The 25,841-nt window shown below is 38.0% G+C and overlaps 1 protein-coding gene and 1 long non-coding RNA gene across 3 annotated transcripts in view; both read right to left on the minus strand.

The window, feature by feature from the left end:
* Nucleotides 1-17,354, minus strand: part of asic1c (acid-sensing (proton-gated) ion channel 1c) — a 147,544-nt gene extending 130,190 nt beyond the window's left edge. Inside the window, exon 1 of one of the 2 annotated variants that reach the window (XM_024273907.2) lies at nt 15,603-17,354. In XM_024273907.2, the coding sequence (XP_024129675.1) occupies nt 15,603-16,157 (555 nt within the window). In that variant the 5' untranslated portion in view covers nt 16,158-17,354. The remainder of the gene's footprint in view (nt 1-15,602) is intronic. The other variant, XM_024273906.2, reaches the window with a different exon arrangement.
* Nucleotides 17,355-21,729: 4,375 nt separating this feature from the next.
* LOC118599943 lies at nt 21,730-23,584 on the minus strand. The gene is made up of 3 exons (XR_004949483.1): nt 23,567-23,584; nt 23,047-23,160; nt 21,730-21,949 (listed from the first exon to the last, which is right to left on the minus strand). It is a non-coding gene; the product is annotated as an uncharacterized LOC118599943 (long non-coding RNA).
* Between the last annotated feature and the right edge of the window lie 2,257 nt (nt 23,585-25,841).

Below are 25,841 nucleotides of genomic sequence, written 5' to 3' on the forward strand. Positions count from 1 at the left end.
TTACTTGCTAGTTCATCAAATTTCTGATCTTGTTTTTCATTCACTTTAAGTTGATCACCGCTGGAACTGCAAACATTCCTTGTCATCCTTGGCAAGAGTGGGATACAGGGTGAGCTAGCGGCTCTCTAGCGGTCTACACCACGCATGCACCGTAAAAGCAAACGGCTCAGTGGAAGTGAGGCTTCATTGAGTGGAAATACTCAACAGAATTAACTGGACTGAACCGTACCACTTCTTACCGTACCGAAATTTCCGACATCTGCCGCTCTACAGAAACTATGTCCTAAAAGGTTTTTGATTTAGGTTAAAAAATAGGCATAATTGTAATTAAAAGACCACTGACAATGCTTAAAAAATACATTAAAAGATGATTGGAGACTTTAACAGAGAAAAAAACAATTGACAAAAACAAAAAAAAAAAACAATAGGTCTGCGCAATAACCATCTGTCTTTTGCATATTATTTACTTCCCTATCTTTCTGCCAAAAATCCATCTGCTTACAGCGTTAAGACAAAAATGTTGTTGATGGTCAAGAAAATAGGATCAGTTTGACATAAATGTTCTGAGTTTTTATACTGGATTTATAGAAGGATACATAAGAAGCTAAAAAAAGAACAGCAAAGCAAAACAACAACAAAATAAATATTTGTTTTGGTTCCTGAACTGTATTTTAAATGTAAAAAATATTTTTGATTACATTACTACATTAAGTAAAAATACTGAATTATCTTATGTGCAATTTAAAATGAGTTATACTCATGTTTATATATATTTCTTGAGCAAATAGTCAAAAAGGTCATTTGATATCAGATTAAAAAACACATTTTTTCTAAGATAAGGTGCTATTGGACACTGCGAGTTGTTTTTACCCAATTTAATAATGTTTTTGTAATCCCAGAAGAACAAATTGTTAGTTTCTATTAATGATTTTTGGTATGTATGACTAATGACAGAGATGCCCTGGAATTACACCATGCCAGTGACATTGTCTATAAAATATTTTCTAATTCACATCTAAGAATATTTTAGTTTTTAATTAACATTTTTCAGTGCTTTAGAATTCAAAGAATATCTTGCCAGTCAAAGTGTAACTTAAAATATAGTAAATCTCGACAGCTCAACTTTTCCATTTATGCTTCTATTTATGTAAAACCTTTTAGCAAACCAAACAAGAGGTTTGCCAGATGATAGAACATCAGTCGTATAAAAATATATTTACCAGTCTTGCCAGAATCTAAGTATTTATGACTGATCCACACAGGCACAGACAAAAGGTTAAGTGAAAAACTTGCCACTGTACATAAATCAATATCGCTTAAGCCTTCGGGGAGAAATTAATTACGCCTTCCAAGGAACTTATCTGGTAAAAGCAATTGGTTATTTGTCTGTTGGCAGGATTGCTCTAAATGTTATAGATGGATTTGTATTAAGAGGTGGAGCAAACCCCGACGGAGGAGTGATTAAGTTTCAACATTGACCTGGATCTTGATTGTGGATTTTTGCACAGTATGCCGTCTCGCACGGCTCTTTATGGGCTATTATGTAAGAACTTTGGAAAGAAAAGAAAAAAAAGGAACAATGATAAGGTTATATAAATTTACAATTATGATCAAACACTTTTATCAGTTCCTTGAAATCAGGAGCTGGTGGTGTTCACTGTCATCCTCAGAAGATCTCTTTTGCCACACATCTCTTTGCATACCAAAAATATCTCCGCCCAGACCAGAGAGGAAGCTCTGTACAATTAATAAGAAGAGTTGGCCTGCTGCCCAGAAGATTATCATGCTAGCTGATGGATGATTTCTATGCTGCATCAATGTGTTGCCGTTTTTTTTTTTCCTCCACAGCTAATATTACAAATGACTTCCTTGTTGAATTGCAGAGATGTTTGACTGATATGTGGACACCATGCTACGCTAAACTGGAAAATATATGCACTTATTCATACTAATTAATTACACTTGCCCTTTGATTTTCAATGCTGTGCTTCTGCAAGAACAATGTAGCGCGCATTACTTTCCAATGGTGGTTCAGGCTACGGTCACAATGTTCCCAGGGCTGCTGTAATTTACCTGCAGTGATGTAATGGTTTCTGGTGGGTGGCTATACTGCCTTGTGTGTGTGTTTATTTGTGTATGTGTGCAACCAGCCTGCCTCTAGTGTTTTATATCCTACCATGAAGCTTACAAGGTGTGTGACTTTTAATGAAAGAACTCATCCCAAAGACGAAACGCTGCCTTGAAGGCTCAACTTATGGAACAGAAGTGTCACATTAGCAGGCAACACCTTATGCTGCAAGAAAAGTAACGAGGCTGGCTGCAACTTCACTCCACAAGACGAACAGTGATGAATGCGGCTATTTTTGGGTAACAAAGTAAATCCCTGTGCTCGCAGGTGTTCATGCCTCCCACCACCTCCCACCCAACTGTTGGGAATTTCAGATGTTTGGCTCAAACTGTTGGACGGCTTCAAACTCAATGAGGCTTTTTTTTTTTTTTTTTTACAGTAACATTTTTTCAAATCATCACATCAAATGTTTGCTTTTAGAAATGGTTATGCCTCACAGGAAATGCAGGCAAAAAATTGGCAAACCTGAAGGTTGCAGATCGTTCTGTGAACTCGTAGAGAAAAGAAAGAAACAAGGCGCTTCCATCTTACCTGCTTTACACTTTTGTGTTGTTCACAACAATTGTTGTTTGGGCTGTGGATCGTTACTTGGGTGGCGATCAGATTCGATTTGATTCACACATTGAACCATGATTCTTAATTTTTTATATAATGTATTTGAACAGTTGTGTCTATTTACTGGATGTAATAAATTAAAACTATGTATTAAATCATCATCCTTTATACTTTTATTTAGAACAGGAGATCAGAGTCAACAAAACTGATAAAAACAAAGATTTTGACAGAAAGAGAAGGTGTTTGTCACTTTAAACAAGTTTGTTTTTTGTCCATTTTTTTGGTTACTTTCAGGAAAAACCTAATCATTATTGGTTTGGATCATTTAACAACAAACCCTGAGAAGGTTCTACACTGTTTTTTTTATTTTCAAAGGTCTGCAACACTTTACACTTTACATAACTCCTTCACTACTGATTTTCTTCGCTTCAGAATCCACTGGAATTGCATTAATTGCATAAACTGTTACCAGAATCAAAAGATTCTGTGAAGTAGCATTAATAAACAAGTAAAAATAGAGCAAATATAAACTAGGAAAAAAAAAAATTTTCTTGTTATACAAGTGACAATCATGTAAGAAAGTTTAGTGACTTTAGCTTTAATATCTTGTACATTTTTAACCAAATATGATTCCTGTCCTCATTTAAAATTCTTAAAAATGAATGATAACTTTGTTTTAGTCCGGATTTGATAAGTGTTCATGACCATCTGATATCATTAAAACCATTAATTCGTTTTTTTTTTTTTTTTTTTTTTTTGGTTTACCTTTTTTTTAAGATTATCTAATTCTTTTTAAGCTCTTGAGACATCACATTTTCAGTTTTATTACCCCTGTAGTTAATTTTTTTAAAATTTCGTCAGATAAATCAAACAGGCACATCAAAGGACAGCTCGGGTCCTAAGGAGTTGAACCGCGGAGCTAGCATTTAGCAGTTAGCAGCCGCTGCAGCCGTCTGTCTGTCGGCAGCACAAAGAGTTTATCATTAAACACAAACCCGCATTTTCTGTTTCTGTTGTGGGGAATAGCACATAATATTGTTGAACAATAATTGTTCACCTCAACCTGTCACCTGCAGCATGCGGACCACCTGTGGACCTTGAGGAAATTTGACAATTTTTCTCCCGTAGACAGCCCATATCTACCCGTAAGAGTGTGGGAAATAAGTGCATATGTATTACATTATTCTTTTAAAATACTTCCCAATACAGCCTTTAACATGCCGCCGCTCCTCTCTACGACCCTCCACAGATCTGGTAAGCACAAAAATCCCTATACGAGTGCATGACTCTAAAATCCGAAAGCCACACAGATGTCGCCTTACTTCATTATTTTTAACTTTCCTCTAAAAGCTATGAAGTCTCCAAACTATGAATTGAAGGATTGATTCATAAATAGTCACTTTGAGGGCAGAGCGATTTAAAAGTGAGGATTTAGACTTGAGGTGATGGCGCTCTTGTCAGACCAGTGATCTCACTGCAGCTGCACGTTCTGCACCAACTTCATTTTCAGGCAGCGGTTCCTGCACGCCGCTCACTGTAAATCCTATTAGACTACATCACCATAAATCTATCACCGCATAAGCTGACAGGTGGCTTGTTGGACAAAATATATCTATTTGGGGCCAACATATATTTCTTCAGTGACTATGCTCTAAAGAGCACGCTTGATAAATTTGCTGTGATTGATGTTTTCCCATCAAAGCTGTAATTCCCAACATGTCTACTTCTCACTTGAGGAATCAGAACTTAAATTTACCTCTGACTCCTAACGGTTAAAAATTGCTTATTTTCCAGCAAAGACATCAAGGAAATTGGATGTAAATGCCAAATTCTCTTTTTAAACAAACGTCACCTTATCTATTAAATGCAGAATTGCGTTTTCTTTCAATGTTTTCCTAATCGGACCCTAAGAGTTTGTGCACAGAGGAGTCTTTTTTCCTGTTCTGATTACATCAATGTCTTTATGTTCTGAATCAGCTGCAGAAGTAGCAGCAACAAAGCCCAGTCAAGATGCTTCGCTTTTATTTTCCCTAAAATCCAGGAAGGTTTAACGATGTAGATTTAAAGACTACTTTGTGCAACTCTGAAAATAGTTTTGCTCCACAAGCTCCTTCCACTTGCAAAACAAACACATTTAGTCATTAGCTGCTACAGCAGTTGGATATGTTACCCCCCGCAAAATCTTTATGGAGCCCAACTTAGCGAGGTGTTGCTTCTTGCTCGCTCAACATAAGGCTTCCTGAAGCAGTGTTGTTGCTATGCGCCTTTATGTCTGCCCTTCTGTTCTGCATGCCAAGCTGTCCTCAGTCCCCACATCTCCATCGGTGTGAACACCTACAGAAGCTTTTCAGCCGACAGTCCTTCATGTAGACCTTTATACACTTGTACAAATCACTGTCACTGCCGAGGACACGTCCAAATTCCTTAGGTAACTGTCATACAACCTTGAAGTTTTTACATCTTCTTTCACTCCATCACACAATGAAATGATTCAATTTTGTGGGGGTTTGTAATCCATCTATTCATCCTTTTTCTATACCTACTATAGCCTGTTCGAGGCCAGTTGGCCGGGAGCAGAACTGCTGGCGTTTAGAGAACGTGATGTTTACATAAACTCCAACATTCAACTATAATTTGGGTAAAAACTCTGGCTTTTTTGGTAATTTGACATCACTAAAGGCCACTAAACCACCTCATGTAGTATTTTAGCCTTAGTCCCATGCATTCATTCAGGGGTTGACCTGTGTGGCTGCTAGAGATAGGCAACATATCGGTGCCATTATGAGTATCTGCCAATATTGGCATGATTTGAGATTATTGATATCGGTTCGATGTCAAAACGTCCACCATTAAGGTAACACACATTAGTAAGAACAAAAAGTAAATAACATTTTTCTTTGAAACTTTTAACAGCAAAGCCTCACTGGCCATTTTTTATTGAAAAAAGAAGCAAGCTAAAACAGACTTTCCTCTTGTGAAAACAGTAAACTGGGATCTTAACGAGAAATGTGGAGCTGGTCTTTGGATTTTATCCCTTTGCCGTTGTGGCTCCCTCTTGGGTAGATAAGAAAGACAGCTAAAAGCATCGAAAGTGAGCGTAAAGGCTCTTGGGAATTTCTAACACCAAAAAAAAAAACCCAGGAATGACTCACTTGGAGGGGGGGGGTCTAACAGAGCCACGCGGTGGCCGAAAGTATATAACGCCGTTTAGTTTTGGAATACCATAGAAATCAATGGGAAACGGGTAAGGGGGTTTTAACTAAGCACTCCGCAGACACAAGTTGGAGGGCTAAAGGATCATCTTTGGTGGGCCAAATGTGGCCTGCGGGACCCATTTTGGGCACCCATGTTCTAGACACTTAAAAATCAGGAGAGGCCACATGTGTTAAAGTCAAGGCATGGCAAGTTTTTTTTTTAAGTTTAACTTGTATAATTTTGACAAAATATATTTTTATGGAGAGTAAAATGTTGAAATTTATCTAAGTCGATTTATTCTGGAGTATTGTTTCTCCCCGTTTACTTTTACTTTTTATGTTAAAAAGTTACTTTTGTAAAGTTTTAAAAATGTAGTTTTAGTGTATTCAATGTACTTCCATGCATTTATGATGTCCGGGTGACGGCGTCGTCAAGTGCGGATGTTTGACCCTTACTGATCATGCGCAAATGCTGCACAAAAGGGTGTGTACGCAATGCTCAAGTCCCCATGGAGCGAAAAACAATGTACAACACACCTGTGTCTCACCTACTTCCCCTTACTTGTTGTTTAAGTGTTCATTATGACATGTCGCCCACAGCATGCCTGTAGAAAAAAAATGTGCACGACTATTTTCGCTCAACAGGTTCACCCAGGAGTCTACAATATTGATATTTTATGTGTTCCCCATAAAGGTTTGTACATTTTTTGTCCCTAGACACCCAGTATTCACCCATAAGGGCAGTTGTGAGAACAGCTATAAATATAAAAATGGCCATGAAAGTATTAGTACACTGAGGACATAAATGAGTATCAGACAAATGTTCACGTACACAAGTAACATTCTTCTAAACATCCATAAAAACATTTACTTAAACTGTAAACAAATGTTTTCAAAGGATAAGCCATTTTTAATAATTATTTAATGGAGAATTAGGATGAAACTATTTAAAATCATAGTTACCAGTCACTTTGAACTGTTACAGTTGAACTGCATGGCTCTTTATAAATTCATCTCTTGTCAGGCTGCTCCAAACTGAATCAACAAGTTTTTAATGCACCACTTTTTTTTTCCACAAACAGACAAGCTTCAACTATACACAAAGTATGCATACCGGTATGTCAACAAAATCAGGGTCTGAAAAATAAAGTGTCTGGCTCCATATCAGTCACTTTTAAAGAAATAAATGAGCTTTCAAATGCTGAACTTCTCTGCATAAAATCTTTTGTCAGCTCATTGTAGATGTCTACTCTCCGTTGGCTCTTCTGTGACCATGTTTCATCCCCTCAGCCCCCCGCCGTCATCGGGATGAGAGACGGATGTCATCTCCGAGACGGAACTTCAGCAGCATGATGATGAATGCTGATTTTTCTGGAAGAACTAGCAAGGCCACCAGGGATTTGTCATCATGAGCCGTCAAGATTTCAGAGAAAAGAACTTCATTCCTGCCCTCGGATAACAATCCAAAATCTTCATCAGGATCAGCTGTCTGTCATTCACCAAGGAACAATTTATAGTCCCTTTTCAGTGTCACAAAAGTCCCATAGATACCCTTTGAAGTCCCACTCGAACTGCATTTTTCCCAGTGGGCTTTTAATTATGACTATGCAGTTTTTGACTAAAATAAAAAAGTTGCTTTGTAAGACCTATAATTATTGGAAATTTCCCATCAACCCTTTGTTTACACTCTCTCCTGCTAGCTTATAGCACCTCACAAGTCCAAGCTAACGTTAACATAAAAACATGGCAAGCAGTATAGAGTACACAGCTGTACAATTTACAGTGAGACGCCAGCTCAAATGAGGAAATTAAGAAATAGACAAACTTCAGTGGTGAGTGTTTTAAAAATGCATATTTGGCATTTTTATTTTAATTATCGGGCATATCTGTTTGAAAAAGTGGGAAAAAGCCAAACTTTCACAAGATATTATTCACGATCTAAGTTCAAAGCCGCTACTCCGATGACCCAAAATTCTAGCAGCATTTAAACAGATCATTTCCACACAACTTGAAACAACCTTAAATCTGATTTGTGCATAAATGTGGTTTTGGGTGCATAGTAAGAATTACGCATACACAAATCTGAGTAATTCTATTTTCTCTACATAAATTTTCATCTCCTGATTTAACTAGATTTTACTAAGGAATATTACTGATGTGAAAAAAAAAATCTGAATTGAATCAATTCAGGCTCTTGAGAATCGAATCATTTCTGGAAATTATAACCGATACCCAGGCCTACTAAAGAAATACTGAAATGCAGATTTAATCTCCTAAATTATTTTATATAGGTCCTCCATCGTAAAAAAAAAAATGCTACAAGTCAAGGAAAAAAAATATAAATAGGACCTTTATTGGGGTGAGTCTTTAATTATTGTCTCTCTTGGTAACTTCCCATAAGGCACTTCAAATACGACTAATAATGAATTGAATCCCAAAACTTCCTCTGTTCAGATTTTTTTTAAAAAAGTACAATTTCATAAATGATCATGGGTAGAATGTCTTAATCTTATTCTGGATTAAAATATATTTTTTATTAAAAGAAAATACACTCGTAATCATTTCCTGTGATCCTTAGGGAACACGTGTTCAGTTGAATCATTATCACAAAAGATGAAAATATGTTAGTTAAGTGATGCAGCTGTGAGGATGTAATTCCCCATAGAGGTAGAGATAACAACACACCTGTGGTAGATGAGGAGGGTGAAGAGTCACATGAGTGTCACTTGGCGAGCTTTTAGCAGAAGTGACCATTCAGGAAGTCAGCCTGGCAGTAACACAGAAGGAGATGCTGTACAATTTAGGAATGACGGTAATAGCTCATTTTCTGATGATCTCTGCTGGGGGAAACTGATAGTGATGCTGGACTATGAAATGTTGCACCTTCAAAGCCGATGGATGTAGAGAAAACTGTCCGGTTGTACTTTTCTGATTCTTTATTTATTTTTTAATCAAAACTAGAATTATATGTGGCATTTTGAAATTAATTTCCTGTTTTTATTTTTGTTTCTTAGAGTTAATTTGTCAAATTTCTGCATTTGTCACCCTCCAAAATACATGTCTACTTTAACAGTCTTTTATTATATATATATATATACCTATATATAAATCATTTTAATGGCTTTTATTACAAAAAAAAATTTCAACACCAAGCTAACACCTTATTTAAATCATAGTCTTAAATCCTAAAGAAAGGAGTCGTTCATCCTGATAGCCAGTACAACACCAAATACCATAACTGTTGTTTTGAAACATTTCAATTGCTAAAACTAAAGTTCATCTGGTGACACTAAGAAGCTCTGAAAACAAATAAAGAAGAACCAGACATTTTCCTAAAACTCGTAATTTAGGGCCGGTACTATCATTAAAGGGTTTTAAGTGGTTATTGGCATTTGAAATTCAAAGTAGCACTTTATCTCTGTCCTTCCATCCATTACAATGCAAAACATTTGAAAGCTGTGTTTGCATTATAAACCACACTTAATGGATTCTCTCCGTTTATTCAAGGTTAAAGCTCCGCTCTCCTTTCAAATCGTAAATATTTCTTAGTGTGGCCTTCCAAAAAATATTAACCCCCCCCCCCCAAAAAAAACTCCCTAAAACAAGGAGTAAGCAAAATTTAAGCATAACTGTATTAGCATAATCAAATACCAGCCTCTACAGTACATTAGATGCTTTTTTTTAATCTAAATGTTTATAAAAACAGTGTAGTTTGTGTTTTCTCTAGTGGAGCAGATATGAATGCAAATGTGAGCCCATTTGAGGTCAATTACTGAAATAAATTGAATTAAAAAAAATTCTGATAAATAGGTTATCGCAGTCCTAAAGAACATTTCTAACCACAAAAAGCTTATTTAAAGAGGTTTTGCGCCATCTAACTCAGCCAATCCTGATGTCAAAAATGAATAAAGGCTCATTTATATCTGGTAATGTTTGTGCCAACATATTGCGAGCAAAAGTTACCGTTTTGAGATCAAAATGTCCGAAATTGCCATAAAAAAAAATGTAAATGTTTAAGACTAAAACGGCATAATTTGCAATTCAAAATATTAAATATTTGCTCTCAAAAATATTTTTTTTGCTTTCAAAAAATGTTTTTGCATTTGCAAGACAAAAGGTTTCAGATGTCTTTCATCTCAATAAAAAAAAAAACTGAAAGCAAACATTTTGTTCTTTTATTTACAATTTGAAAGATATATTTTTAAAACTGAACATTTTGGGTGAATCTGAATTCGTCCCCTACCTCTACGGCTTCTCCGTTCCCCTCCAGTTGTAGGGGCATTTGAAGGGGCTGAGATGTCCACAATCGTTTTTTTCCAAAGGCTAACCCTCGCCGCAGGGATGCAGATCCCTCCGCGGAGCAGCGCGACGCAGAACACTAGGAGAAATTAACTCATACAGGTGGGTGTGCAATGAAGCACAGGAGTTTATTTAATTTAATTTATAGTGCCTTTAAATGACCTTGGTCAAACAAGGCGCATTATATTAAAAGTTCGAAAAATAAAAACAACAGCTAAAATATAAAAAAGAATTAAAGATAAAAAGTATAAACAAGTGGCATAAAGGCATAAAAACACAAGATAAAAGCAGAGCTAAAACAATAAAACAAACCAGCAGAGCAGAGTGAAATGGTGTCAAAAGCCTGGAAATGAAAGTGGATTTACATTTAAATGTAAGTAATGACTTTTTGTTTTGTTTAAAGTTATAAAACCAATGTTGTTATGTATCTCTGAGCGCTAGCAGCTCAGCGCTAACGTAACTGACCGGCAACTAGTGATGATGTCATCGAGTCTCCAAATAGGTGTGTTTGAGATCCCCCAGCGCCTCGCCTGCATCGTCGGCGAGACTAAGCTGCTGCTGGAGGGGGCGGGGAAAGGCGCCCGAGATGAAGGTGAACGACGAGACTGTACGAGATCAAGGAGTCAGGGGTTGTCTTTAACATTCACTGAAAGTTAACATGCCACTCCTCCTAGTATGATTTGTGCTGTTGGGTATTTTATATTATTTAACATCTTTAAGTGTAAAACAGTTAAAAAAAAATTGCCGCAGGATTCATTGCATGTGCACTGTCCCAAATAAATGAATAAAATTAAAGTTAAGTTTTAGAGGCAACAATAACAAATATAACCACAGATTATTTGAAATCTTGATTATTTTTTCATCAGTGATTCACTGCCTTCCAGAAAAAGAAAAAATACACAGATTTCCTTCATTTAGCGCCAGTTATTTTACACCGAACTACAAGAACTGTGTGGACAGTTTCCCACAGTGCATTGTTTTGTAGTCCTCAAGGTGGCCTACAGCCAGCGCAGTTCCTATTTTCTGGCTGCGCTGGCTTAAGAAGGCGCCTTGAACCCGCCCCTCTCTCGCGATACTTTGTGACGGCGCACATTTGACGTCAGTACAACAAAACTAACCAACATGCACCACAATCCAGGCGATCTGCGCAGCTAGAATCTCAAACACACCTAATATTAAGACATTAAAACTGACTATATCCGAATTCCCCCCCCAATCCCCAACTACTAAAAAACTACATAGTGCAGGACTATATACTGTAGTGCCCTGGATTTTAAAAGCAATACAGACACCATGCTCATTACTTTTCGTTTGTTTTTCTAAACGTCGAATATGACGTCACCAAATTCACGAAGTGAAAATCAAATTAATACGAACATTTTACGACGTCTATTTGTAAATCCACCGAGTTCTGGTGTTTAAAATATGGATGGTTTATTAAAAAATGACATTTAAACACGTTTTTTTTTTAAACATTTTTTGACTGCAATGTATTGTGGTCTTTATTCGCTAATGTAGAGAGCATCGGTACACACAAGTTTTTCGCAAAAACCTCTGGAAAATGTCTAGTGCACTCAATTTTGGAATTGTAGCTCCGGACAGAACTAGAAATGGCAAACGCATTATATAGTCAATATAAAGGGGAACTGGCCCTGCGACAGACTGGCGGCCTGTCCTGGGTGAACCCCGCCTTCGCCCATCAGTAGCCGGGTTAGGCTCCGGCACCCTGGTGACCCCGAAAGGGAAAAAGCGGCCAAGATGATGAATTAATAAATATAGGGAACTATTTAGGGAAGGAATTCATTGTTTTTCCATAACTCTCCGCTTGGAGAGTTGAATGTAGGATAGGGGGAAGCCGTAGGGGAGGGGAAGAATTTGGATTCCACCTTTGTTTGCAATTTAGGAATTTGATCTCGAAACTGATTTTTATTCACAATGTGGTGGCACTAATATCACTCTGTACATTTAGACCACAACTTAATTTTTGAATATTTGCTCAACAGGAAGACCACAAGCAGCAAGGACAAATTTTTTTTTTTTTTTTTTTATGTTCAGCTCATTTAAAATGCTTAGCTAGCAGTACAACAGCAATTAGCTTTCCATGAATGATTTTTGTTTATCAAGACACTTGAGTGCTGCTTTGAAACAAGCATGAATGCTAAATTAAGCCACTTCCAATTTGCAATTTTAGCATCACAAATTAACAAGACACGAATTAACTGAAATCCAATATAGTATCTTATAACTACAGACCTTTTCTTTGACTCAAAAATCAAATACTTGATCATGAAAGATTAAAGAGTTTGGTGAATCAGAATAAACAGGTTTTTTTTAGCAAGTTCACTATATTAGAGCTCTGTTTTTCAACAAAACTGAGTTATTTTGGATGAAACCATGAAAAGAGAGGCACTTAATCTAAAAATATTTGAAGCAGAATTACACTGTTTTCACATTTTTAATTAACCAAATAAGGAAAGTTACAGAGCATCTGTGTAAGGAGCAATCTTTGGAGGCAAATTATTTCGAGAACAGTAGAATTCTTAGGAGCATTCAGATCTTTAAAGGGAACATTAAATCAGATAGTTAAAAGCTTTTAACTTTTTAAACCTTGATGCAGTATTTAAGTGTGCCAGTGGGGACTGGGTCTTTATAATTTATGCACACACACAAGCTGAGTTTGTTTTATTTCATGCATGAAATCGTTTCTCTGCTTTCTCTCATCATAAATTATACTGTGTTCAAGTGTCTCCATATTGTTAGAAGTCATTGATCTGCCCCATTATTACTTAATGAAGTGAACCTGCATTGATTATCTCATCAGGATTAAATGTTCTGCTGGGATCCGGTAAGGTATGGCCTTTTCTAATTATCAGAATTGATGCGATTTGCTAATTTTTCAGATCTAGGAAACTTTCCACATGGCACCAACAATTCAAGTCTCTCCTTGTCCAGCGCTCACATTGCCCACTATGATTCAGGTTTCACACACCCCATACAGTAGATAGTGCTTTTTTCATTGAGTTACCGTCCACCACCAAAGAAGACTATATGCAAGTTCATGCAGGGGGGAAAAAAAAAAAAAGTCAGCCAGAAAATATGTTTTAGATCATAGTTTTTGCTTTTGCAATTGACACAGCAACAACTGTCATCTGCATAGATTCATATCCTAGTACCCTAAGCATTCTCCCAAGATCCATACCAGACCACAGTCAACAGACAGCCGTGGTACAGTTTGCACAAAGACCCACTCCAATTACATTTTGTGTTTTTAGTATGTTCTTGTTTTCTCATAATGGAGAATACATTTAAAATAATTTAAGAATAGATCTGCGTTTGATTATTTTCTTATTCAAATCGTGTTAGGTCAGAGGCAGATGAAAACCTGTGGTTTGAAAAAGCTCAAGTTTGTGATGGAGCTGCAAGGGGCGGCCCAAACCCTCCTCCTATGCTACAATTCTGATGCATCCACTTGTAGACAGATCCATTAACATCTTTATTTTCCTCGTCTGAGCTACCATGTGGCTCAAAACTGTACGGCTGAATAGATCTGATATTGCTTGCTGGTTTTTTGTTTGTTTTTTTTGCTATGCTAACATTAGCTTGGACTTGTGAGGTGCTATAAGCTAGCAAGAGAGAGTGTAAACAAAGTGCTAACAGCTGATCCAACAGCCCCACCCACATGTCAAAAGATGAATTTCTAATGAGCTTCTGCTGCTCTGCAGAAAATGTCTTAGAATAAGACAAACTTCTTGATTTTGGCTAAAAACAGTGTCATCATAATTAAAAGACCACTGGTAAGGATTTTATAATAGATGGGACTTTAAGTGAGCCCAAGCACACAACAGACAGCTATAAAAAACATACTTTTGAAGGCCAACCATTCTCCAGCATGGTACAAATGACTTAGTTTGAATAGGTCTGAAAATTGACTGTATGAAAGAACTAGACTGAATCAAAGTGACTTCACCCATTGAAAATGGCTTACTTTTGGCTACAACCAGATGAGGTCAATGTAGTCGCCATTTTTTCCGTATGCAGCCATGTTGGAACCAGACAATTTCAATAAGCAGTGACTGATCTGAGTCACCATTTCTGTGGTGACCACAATCATCAATCAGTTGTGAGCTTGTTGAAAGCCCACACCCAAAGCAGGCTACATGAAATCTGTCAAACTTTTTGAACTTTCTACATGGGGGGCCAGCGGGCATCACATACTTTTACATAGGCACTGGATTGCTCAGTTTTGTAACTTGAACAACTTAAACTACAGAAAAAATATGGAAATAATTTGTAGCAAATGTCACAAAAGGGACCAAGAATGGCTATTCTGACAGATAAAACATGTTTATTTCTCTATAGAAGTCAATGGGATTTTGGCTTCTTGGAGCCAGCAGGTGCGTCTTGTGGGGGAGGGGCTACACAGTCCCCTCCCCCACAGGAAGTCAATGGTCATTCTAAATTTAAATCAATTTGGAATGTTCTGGACTGACTTGAATTATAAATATCTGAAGTTTAGAAGTTAAAGCAATTAAACAAAACAACAAAGCTTAGGTTCATATTTTTTACCTTTTGTGTCATGCTTTGAGACAACTTTAGCTGTGAACTGGTCCTTATAATATGAAGTGAATACTTTGGAACAACGCAGAAAAACTCTTTACTTCCAACAGCGCCAGAACAAGTGCAGTCACAACAATCAACATCATCCAAGAGACGATCTCCCAAAGCCACAACAAACAAAGCACCACAATACCCTTAGATTTCTCATCATCCTCTCCAGGTGCAGAGTCTTTTCTTCACAGCAGAGAGCACCTTGGTAATGTGTTGGAGGTAATATTATGGCTTTGGCTGTGATGGACTTCATTCAAGCTGCTAGGGGATTGAATTGTTTTGCGTGCAAGCACAGGAAGCATTTATTCAACCAAAACACTTTGTAAGCATTTTTTTTAAGAATAATTTATTTTAAGTCAAAATACAAACTGTGATGAGCCTCAAGATTATACAAAACAAGAGTAAATATGCCTTTTTAAAACTGTATTCCTGCCTGACCGTGAAAGTTTCTCTCAAAGATGCAGCGATTTGTACACAGCTCACAAAATGTGTTCCCTCTTCATCATACCAAGATGTGCTGAGAGATCACTGAGTGAATTCTGACAGCAGTTCTGCTTAAAAATCGACTTTCATCACAATTTTGATGCCAGACTTGCAGTCAACACTTCTGCAGATATAAAACAACAGCGGACAGATTTTTTGGGGAATTTGCAATACCTTGGAATGACATAAAACACCAGCTGTGGTTAAAATTAGCATGGAAATGAGGATAAACATCTGCTTTGAATGAAAACTACATTCAAGCTCATCTGAACCTGAAATAAAACAAGAGACTCTCGAAAGACAAAGATCACCAGACGTGTGAAGTTACTACTCACTGTGGTGAAATTCATGGCGTAGCAATCCTCTCCTCGAAAGGTGCATTGTAGTAACATGTCATTGATGTCATGTCCTGTCCGGTTATAGAAATCAGTCATGTTGAAAAGTTTGGGTTTAAAGTTGTTGAAGTTTGCCTTGTCCTTTAGTGCAGCCAGAACTTCCGGCTCAGCTAAGTGAGGGTTGGCTATTTGGTGGTCGTTATTGAGGAGGGCCAAGAGCTCCCCGACGTGATAGAGGTCATTTCTGGTGATTTTGGAGAAGCGGAATTCATTAAGATTGCAGAAAGTAACTGCTGGGAAAGTCAGGTTCGTGGCTGCCACTTCATCTAGTTTGGTGACGTGAGGGTATTCTAGATAATATACCACCCGATCCATGCAGACCAGCATCAGTAAGCTTAACGATCCCAGGAATGACAGAGTCCAGAGGAATCGACGAAATGTCATGTGCCCATAGGCAAATATGTGACTCATGCCATGAAGGGTAGATATATTGGCGAAAGCTTGCAGATTGGAGGGCCTGGCACTCTCAATGCTTTCCTCAGAGCTTCCTTTCATGACTGTAGAGTGATGCTCAGTGCCGTCTTCTCAAGAACTTCAAGTTGGAGGCTTTGCTTAGCAACAAGAACAGCGGAGTCAGCCAACAGTGACGCTTTGGCAAACTGACTTGTTTTCCCCAAAAGAAGTAGTAATGTTGTACTGGATGGCTACTTTAAGATGGTTGTCAGTCTCTGTGACAGTTTTCGTTTTATCGCAGATGTCATGCCGTTGGTCTGCAGCTTGCACATGAATCCCTGGTCTCCCTCCTTCTCTTTTAGTCTGCCGTTCTATTATCTCCAAAGCTGTCTCTCAGCTTAGCTGTCCTTTGTGGACGCGCACCAAAACACAATGACAGAAACACCCACTTGTATCAGAGCAAAAAGCCTTCGATCCCAAACTCATTTAATTACACAGTTGGAAAGAAAAACAGAAGGAACTCAGAAAAACAGCAAATTTAAAGGAAAAAAAGGCGAGAGATGACAGGGAGGGGGACTGCAATGAAAAGGGTTAGCATTTAGAAAGAGGTGCTAAGCCTCCAGCAGTCAATGGGACCATTCCTCCTCCAATCTGAGAGAATGCCTCTACATCGCCGTGATAATGGGATGCAACGGTTTTGTGAATGAAGGTAATAAAGAGAGAAGCGGCTCACTGGTCCCTCGCTGCTACCTTCCCTTTTTCTCTCGTCTCTCTTTAGCGTTTTTCTTCCAAGAAATGAAAATGAGGGGGGGTCAGAGACCTCCGACCAGCGCACCACTGTGCTTGACAACCGGCGTTCACAAGATTCCACACGTTCCACTTCCTTTTTTGCACAGATCCTCAGTTAACGGAGAAGACCACCTCTTGATGCTTCATGACCACCCCCACCAGCACCACCCCAAAAAGCGCTTCGAGACCCCCGAGCTTTAGTCCCGTTAACATACAGATTTATATTCTGCCGTGTGAAACCTCTCGCTCTCTCTCCTCCTGTCGCTCTCTCCCACCACTCCCCCATTTCTTGCTCTCTCAGCCTCTCTCTCTCTCTCCCCCTCTTTAGTAGTCAGGATCCATCCCACTGCTGAGCGGCTGCTTTTCTTCTGAGTCTGTTCTCACAGACGACTCTCTCAATCTGGACACAATCTTCACCCTTTCATTATTCCTTTTTTCTTCTTCGGCAGTTCCTCTGCTTACCGTCGAACAATGCCGCAGCTTGCTTTGTCAATGCACAGACATAAACATGATTACAATAGAGGCTTAGTGGCATTCAATGTCTGTTTTTCAGATCTTTGGAGCATAGCAAGTTATCAAAACTGGCCAAAAACAGCGTGATCAACCCATCATCCCAAGTACTCTCACTGGCCACTTTATTAGGCACACCTGCTGGTTAACGCAAATTTCTCACGACCAATCACATGCCAGAAACTCAATGCATTTTGGCTTGTGGTCTAGACAACCAAACTGAGCATCGGAATGAGGAAGAAAGTTGACGAAACTTTAAACGTGACATGGTTGCTGGTGCCAGACAAGCTGGACTGAGTATTTAAAAAAGTGCTGATCTACATGGATTTTCACCCACAACCATTTCTAGGGTTTACAGAAAATGGTCAGGAAAAGAGAAAATATCCAATGAGCATCAGTTCTGTGTTCAGAAATGCCTTTTTGATGCCAGAGGTCAGAGGAGAATGGCCAGACTGGTTCCAGCTAATAGAAAGGCAACAGAAACTCAAATAACCACTGGATACAATCGAGGTTTGCATCGATGAACACACATTGTGTTTAGGCAGATGGGCTACAGCAGCAGAAGACCACACCAGGTGCCACTCCCATGAGCTAAAAACAGGAAACTGAGGCTACAATTCAAACAAATTGGACGATAGAAGATTGGAAAAACGCATAGTCTGACGAGTCTCCATTTCTGCTGCCACATTCAGATGGTTGGGTCAGAATTTGGCTTCAAAAACATAAAAGCATGGATTCATAAAGCCTTTTGTCAATGGTTAAGGCTCGTGGTGTCTTTGTGTGGAGAGCGTTTTCTTTGCACACTTTAGGCTCGTTTCCACTGAGCGGTCCAGTTCCGTCAGGAGTAGTACAGTACAGACAAGTTAATTCTGGCGAGCGTTTCCACTTAATTAAGCTCCGCTTCCACTGAGCGGTTTGTTTTCATGGCGCATTTGTGGTGTAGACCACAAGCGTGTCATTGCGTCATTGTAATGCGTAGACTAGAAAAGCAAAAACAATGGAGGTCATCCAGCAGCATTTCTTTTTCTTGCTTTACTTTTGGTACATCGTGTATAACAGAAATTTACTGTTATTTGAAAGAAGATTGTGGGGGGTTAAGAAGATTACCGCTGTAAAGAAGAAAACGGAATCACTAGCTTTGCGCTATACTGGTGCTTTCTAATGTTGTCATCCCTTTCTGCCCATCAACAGGGGGCAACAGCGACTTCACCCCAATCATCTAGTGCTGCCACAAACGATTATTTTAATAGTCAACTAATCAAATTATTTTTCCGATTAGTCAACTAATCGGTCATGCGCAAACTGGATGTAAAGCACACATCTTAACCATTATTAGCTTTAAACTAACTAAAAACTAGATATGTAGCATTACCTGTGATAATGCTGGTGTGAATTCTGTAAGCTGAATTTGACCGCTGAAGATGCTAGTGTTGATAGCTGAAGATGCTGAAGATGATAGCTGAAAATGCTGAAGATGATGGCCAACTAAAATATTAGTTAAATGCCAAATTAGCCTAAAAAAACTTTTAAAAAGCCTTAGTTAGCCAAAACAGCTAACATGCAGCTGAAATATTAGCCAAACTCCAAAATAGCCTAAAAAAAAAATATTAAATTAGCCATAACAGCTGGTGTGAAGCTGAAATATTAGCTAAACTTCAAAATAGTCTAAAAACCTTAATAAATGCTAAAAAATAGCCAAAAAAAAGCTAGTATAATGCCATGATAACTTTTAACTTTAATACACTCTGATTCCATATAATATAAAGTAAAGACAAATTGACTAATCGTGGCAGCCCTACAACCATCTATTTTTCTATGGACCTACAACAGAGGGGAGCCCTCAAGGGGTACAGGTCGGAACTGTTGAATAGCTCCATTTAACAATGGAAACACTGAAAATACCGAACAATACTGGACTGCTCAGCGGAAACATGGTTTTTGGGTCCCTTAGGAAATGGTAGATGGCATATACTTGTAAAGCGCTTTCTACCCTCCTTCGAGGGCCCAAAGCGCTTCACAGTCACAGACCCATTCACACACACATTCACACACTAGTGGTGGCTCCGCTGCTGGCGCCAACCTCCCACCAGAGGCAATTCGGGGTTCAATGTCTTGCCCAAGGACACTTCGACACATGGGCGGGCAAGGCGGGAGCCGAACCCGCTCACTTCTGATCAGGAGTCGACCGCCCTACCACTGCACCACGGCCACCCCTAGTATCAAATGATCATGGTTCCAATGCCACAGCCTACTGGAGTATCGTTACTGACCATGTCCTTCCCTTCATGACCAAAGTGTACCATCTTCTGAAGGCTACTTCCAGCAAGATAAGGCACCATGTCAAAGCTGGAATCATCTCAGACTGGTTTCTTGAACATGACCTACTTGACTTAAATGACCTCCACAGTCAAACCCAATAGAACACCTTTGGGATATGGCATCATGGATAAGTCGACGAATCTGCAGGAACTGTGATGCTATCCTGTCAATATGGACCAAACTCTCTGACGAATGTTTCTAGTACCTTGTTGAATCGATGCCAACAAGGATTAAAGCACTTCTGTAGGTAAAAAGGGGATCCAGCCCAGTACTAGTGAGGTGTACCTAATAAAGTGGCCGTGAGTGTAGTATACATATTTTTATATGTAAATACAATAAATGGTACCCTTAACTCTGTTCATCTCAAACTCTACAGCTCACATGACTAGGAATGTTTTTTTAAAAGGAGTACTGAGTGTTCACAGAAAAATGTCTGAAAAAAATACTGTTTGATGCCGGTCTAAAAATACGAATGTGGATTTTTTTATAGACGTTTCTGTTTTTGGATATTAGTAGGTAGGTATACAACAAGGATTCTGTAACATACTAGGGTATTTCTTGCCTTTTTATTTTCCCATGATGTCAAAAGTATCCTTTTTACTTCAAAGTCTCATACCTGAGGCATTTTGCTCTGTGGCTATAAACCTCTTAAGATGGGGTGTTTATGACTAAAGGAGAAGCTTGATTCGCAGTAGAGCTGACGATTTTATTGGGGTCAAAAGTTCGCCACATCTTTGTGAGAAACCTTTTGATTTCTCCAAGGGACAAACAAGATTATCACTCACTGGCAACCCGGGGAATGACTTATTAACGTAATAATAGCTGAACTGCCAAGGAGATGACCACAACCTTTGAGGATGTAATCAATATTCTGCCCTCACTAACCAAGCGTGTGAAAGTGCAATAAACCTCGCCAACAATAATACAGAGCTTTAAAAAACAATTACTTAGAATCTGCAAACTCAAAAAACTGCTGTAAGAGAGAGCAAACTAAACCAAAAACTTAATATAGAAATTATGTCAGATTAACACGCCGAAACATCTCTTTTATTTGTCTTCTATTAAAATATAAAATAGTTCCTTTCTCCTTTTATCAAGATGGCAGACCTCCTTTCATCCCAAGTCTGTACAGACAAAATGAATGCACTTTAGCTGCAAACTCTGACATCTCCCCCTAAATTACACTGACTAAGATGTTTGAATTTAATGGCAGCAAGTGATTAACTAAAAGCTTGCTATTCTCTCCCGGTTTAAAAAAGAAAGAAAAAGAAAAAAAGAGGCATTTCATGTGAGCTCTTTTGTATTCACAGTCGCAACTGGTGAGAAATAATGACTTGGAAAAATACGGTGATTGATAAAACTGTGCCAAGTTTCCCAAAGAGTATTCGTTAGACTCACCTGCATAAATTTAGCTTGTGGAAGCGCATCATGTAACTTTGCAATAGCCTTGATGATTTTCAATCATTATTGGTGTCCAATGACAGACATGAAGTCTTGTCCACTTTGTCCACCTTTTTCATGGAAGGGCCAATACCTTAATGTAAGGGTGGGGTCAGCTGGACCCCATAAGAGAGCGCGAGGTTAAAAAATGCCAAAATAGCAGAATGCCATTATGACTTTCAACTTTACTACACTCCGACTCCATATAATATAAAGTAACAACTATTCGACTATTAAAATAGTCGTCAACTATTTTAATAGTCGATTAGTCGACTAATTGTGGCAGCCCTATCTCTGAGCAACAATCCCTTCCAACCCCAAGAACGACAGGATCCCCCTGTCTACATGTATGAACGTGGGGTCTGCCCCCAGGCTATCACACACCCAATTTCTCTTTAGAGCTGGACAAAACACCTCCATTTTTTATGATTGATATCCACATTCATCTTTGTAAAAGCCTGGACATTTGTTTTGGTGGGACAACATGCAGACAGACATGCTGTCGAGGCTGACTAGGATGACGTCATGAAATGGGCAGCAATACAAGCAGCAAAAGCCAGTCCCTGTGAAGGGAATATTGAAATTCTGCTAATGTTGAAGGAAAAAAAAAAGAAAAAAACAATATTGAAATTACACAGTTTCCATTAAATCATAATTATGTGAATAAACAAACTTGAGCAATAAGTAACTAAAAATTAAAAGGTGATGGATGAGAACAGTAGCTTTGCTTTTACATCAGATAAATTAAAATTTCTGCCACCGCACTAGCACTCACCCATCAAAGGAGACGTCGGCATCTTATTCAGGCCATGGAGCAGCAAGTCAGGTGGGAACAGCTAAAGATGAAGAGAGTTTGTGCATCGTGGTTTTACAGAGGAGCTGTAGATCCAACAATTCACTGGGTCACGTAACTCACTTAACCCTTGTGCTATCTTATGGGGTCCAGATGTCCCGACCCTTATACTGATGCGTGATCCGTCCCATGTTAAAGGTGGACAGGATCTAAAGTCTGTCACTGACACCAGTGAAGATTTTAAAAAAAAATGTTTTGCGGTGTCCAAATGACCCCACTTTTAATGCATAGGATAGCAAAAGAGTTACTTAGAAAAAAAAATGTTTCAGTTGCATGAAAAGTAAATTTCAACTTGCCTCAAAACCATCTCTTCGTCAATCGCAAAAAAATGTTCAGACAAATACAAGATTTTTATAACTTGATGCGTTTCCATTTGGTGAATTTATTGTCACTAATCCAATTTGCGCAATTTCATAGTCAATGGAAACGTAGCTAGAGAACGAGGTGTCTTACTTTCGGGTAGGAAAAGGAGCTTGCAAAAATAACCCATAGTTCATAGAAAATGTATTCTATAGTGTGCCATAAGTAGACCTGCACAATACCTTGCAAATGCATTGTTTTTGCAATACATGTATTGAAAAATATGGCTTAAACTGCTATAAATGGTTACCTAAAATATTAACACATGCAAAAAAAAAAAAAAACAATCTTATGGCAGCTTGAAGTATTTAACAAATTAAATAGAGTCCTTTTTACATTTGACTAACTGGATGGTCCTCTATTATGTTAAATACTCGCCTCCTATGTAGACGTGGCTCATTGGGAGTACAACTTAAATTTTGTTGAATTTTTTTCAATAAAACTGATGCAGTGAAATGAAAATTTTAGGTCTTTTAAGGGAAATATCTTATGTCTGAAGATTTCTCTGTTACATTTTTTTTTCTGCAATGAGAATTCAACTATGACAGGACAGAGTTAGACGGAGTTTATTTAGCATTTAACAATATTTCCATTATACGACAGAGAAACTTTTTACAGTTATGGTCGATGAAAAACAAGATTAGTATTACTGTGTCATTGTATTCAGATGGAACTTTGTGTCCATTAGAAACATCAGTTCCTTCATTCTCACACACATACCTTGATTTGGAGAACTCTCTGTGGACTCTGATGTCTGCTGCTTCTTAATCTGTGATCTTTTGTGACCTTTTCATTTTTCACTCTTATTTTTATCGATGTTTCTACCCATTGGTCCTGAAAAAAATAAAGCAAAAAATGTCCATGACAAAATAACATTTTTGGTTAAAAGTATTACTTTAGCAAGGATAGAAGATTTAACAACCAGGATAGGGATTCTAAGAACAGAGCAGTCATCTGTGCCCACAAATATACTGTTTGAGGAAATAAATTATTGTGGCTACATTATTAAAAACCTATTTGATCAAATTTGAACTGCCTGTAGGAAAATGCTTCTTTAACTTCCGTTCATCCTGGTATGCTAATGCTAACAGGAAATTTCACCTGCAACCAAACCAGCAACTAAAGTTGTTTGCAATGCCTGTAATACAGTTTGTTGGTTCAAATATATTTTTACCAGTTTATTTGTTTTATTGTATTTTCATGTAATTGAGTTTACTTGGCATAAGAAGGTATTACTCACCATATGAACATCTATCTGCGGTCAACGCGACTGTCCAGACTTTTCTAGTGTGTGGTGTCAATGATGGAGGGGCGGAGGGAGGCACGCGATATAGGAGTGGTGTGTTCAAGGAAGCTTGGACATATAAGCTTCACCATTAAGACGTCGTTTAACATGTACTATAATGTGAAAACAAAGCAATGGTTGTGTCCAAATTCCCTCCCTAACCCCCAACTAATAAAAAAAAAAAAAATCTGTATAGTGCGGGACTATGTAATGCTCTGGAATTTAAAGGTAATTCGGACACGAAGCTCACTACTTTTTAGTTTTTTTTAAACGCCGGATATGACGTCTCCGATTTCGCGAAGTGAAAATCGAATAAATGCAAACATTTCACGACATTTATTTATTATTCCACTGTGTTCTGATGGTGAAAATGTCGATGGTTTATTCAAAGATTACATTCAAACGCGTTTTTTTTTTGTTCAAAATTGTTCGACCGCAATGCATTGTGGTCTATATTCGCTAATCTAGTGAGCATGATGCACGCTATTTTTTCGCAGAGACTTCTCTGAAATTTCTAGCGCACTCGATTTCGGAATTAGTAGATTACAGCACTAGAAAATGCTGAATGCACTATATAGTGATAGAGGGGAATGCAGACACAACCCCTGTCTGAAATCCTTCACTATAGTGTGTTCACCATTTTGTAGTGCTGTCCAAATATACAATTCCAAAACCGAGTGCACTAGAAGTTTTCCCAGAAGTCTGCGAAAACCCACTCTTCATTGATACTCACTTGTACCATGTAGTATTGGAGAATAAAGACCACAATGCATTGTAATTTGTGGTTGAGCAATTTCTACGAAACAATTTTGTTTAAATTTATTTTTTTAATAGACTGATGTCATTTGGGTGTATTTTCATGTGACCAGCTTAAAAAGTGATGAAAATTCATGTTGTTCACACGTAGTATGTGCAGCCAAGATGCAAATAAATTTTGTCGTCAACTGCACCAATTTGAAATTAAACTTATAGTCCCATAAGATAATTGTTAGAGAATAGACTATAATAATGTTTTATTTTTACTTTTTGGATATTTGTTGTAACTTTTAGAGAACAAAGATTAACCACCACCCGGTGGACAAACCCTGTAAATAACTTCCTGTTTAACAGGTGAACAAACGTATACCAACTTTTCTTATTTTGTTTCATCATTTAACATTTTGTTTTCCATTTCTGGAAAACACTGAAAAGTTTCCTTTTTATTTGGTTTCTTTATTTTGGAATTACAATTTCTGAAATTTTGTTTTGGCCTCTAAAATGTAATGTTGCTTTTTTGATCAATTGTTTTGCTTTTTTGTTGTTATCTTTAATGCATTTTTGCAGTGTTCCAAAAAGCACCAACTACACCCTCCAAGGAGGCTTTTCCCTCCCTGAAACAGAAATGAAGTATGGATTCATCTAAGTGATTATAGTACTTTACAAGAATAAAGCGACAAGGAACAACACTTGCACCTACATGAAAAAGATTAAGTGGACATTGGATTTGAGCACTACCTGAGTGGAAACATAAGTATTACAAGTTTGGTATTTTTCCCCAGCATTACCAAGGAAAAAAAGTGTGAGCCAGCACACTGCAGCGTCAGTCTTTTCAAAGAGATTAGCAGCTGTCTGCTGTGATTTATATATGGGATTTCCCAACGGCTCTTTCTATGAGAACACGTGGACTGCCTGAGGCCATCAGAGCAGCAAAAAGACCCTCTGGAGAACAGGAGGAAGCAGCATCAATAACAGAAGACAGAGGAGATGATGGACTTCCTTCCAGAGGAGACAGCAAAGTCGGCATGCTAAAGCAGCTTAAGTAGAGTGGTCTGAAAAAGAAAAAGTCACCTGAGCGTAGAGAAGAAAGTGACTACCTTTGACCCTCTTTTCTGCCTAATTGAACACTATTCTACAGTTTAGAATATGTTGCACTTATTTTGATAAATATTTAAATACTGGCAGACCAATGGAGTTAAACTGATAAAAAGTAGCTAAGAATTTAGCTGATAAATTATGAATTTTGGTCAGAAATTTGAGATTGTTCTTGCAATCATGAAATTGTTCCACTTGAGTGACTGAATCATGTCCTAAAATTATAATTGTGAACTTTCAGTCATTTGCTTTTAACCCTTTAACTGCCTGCTTAACCGAATGCTGGGAAACATTTAGAAAACATGTTTTTAAAAATATTGATTATGTGTATTCTTCCCCAAGGTACAGAACCCCTAAAGGGAAATTGAAGGGAAAAAAA

Source organism: Oryzias melastigma, linkage group LG17, assembly GCF_002922805.2.
Source record: "Oryzias melastigma strain HK-1 linkage group LG17, ASM292280v2, whole genome shotgun sequence".
NCBI lineage: Eukaryota > Metazoa > Chordata > Actinopteri > Beloniformes > Adrianichthyidae > Oryzias > Oryzias melastigma.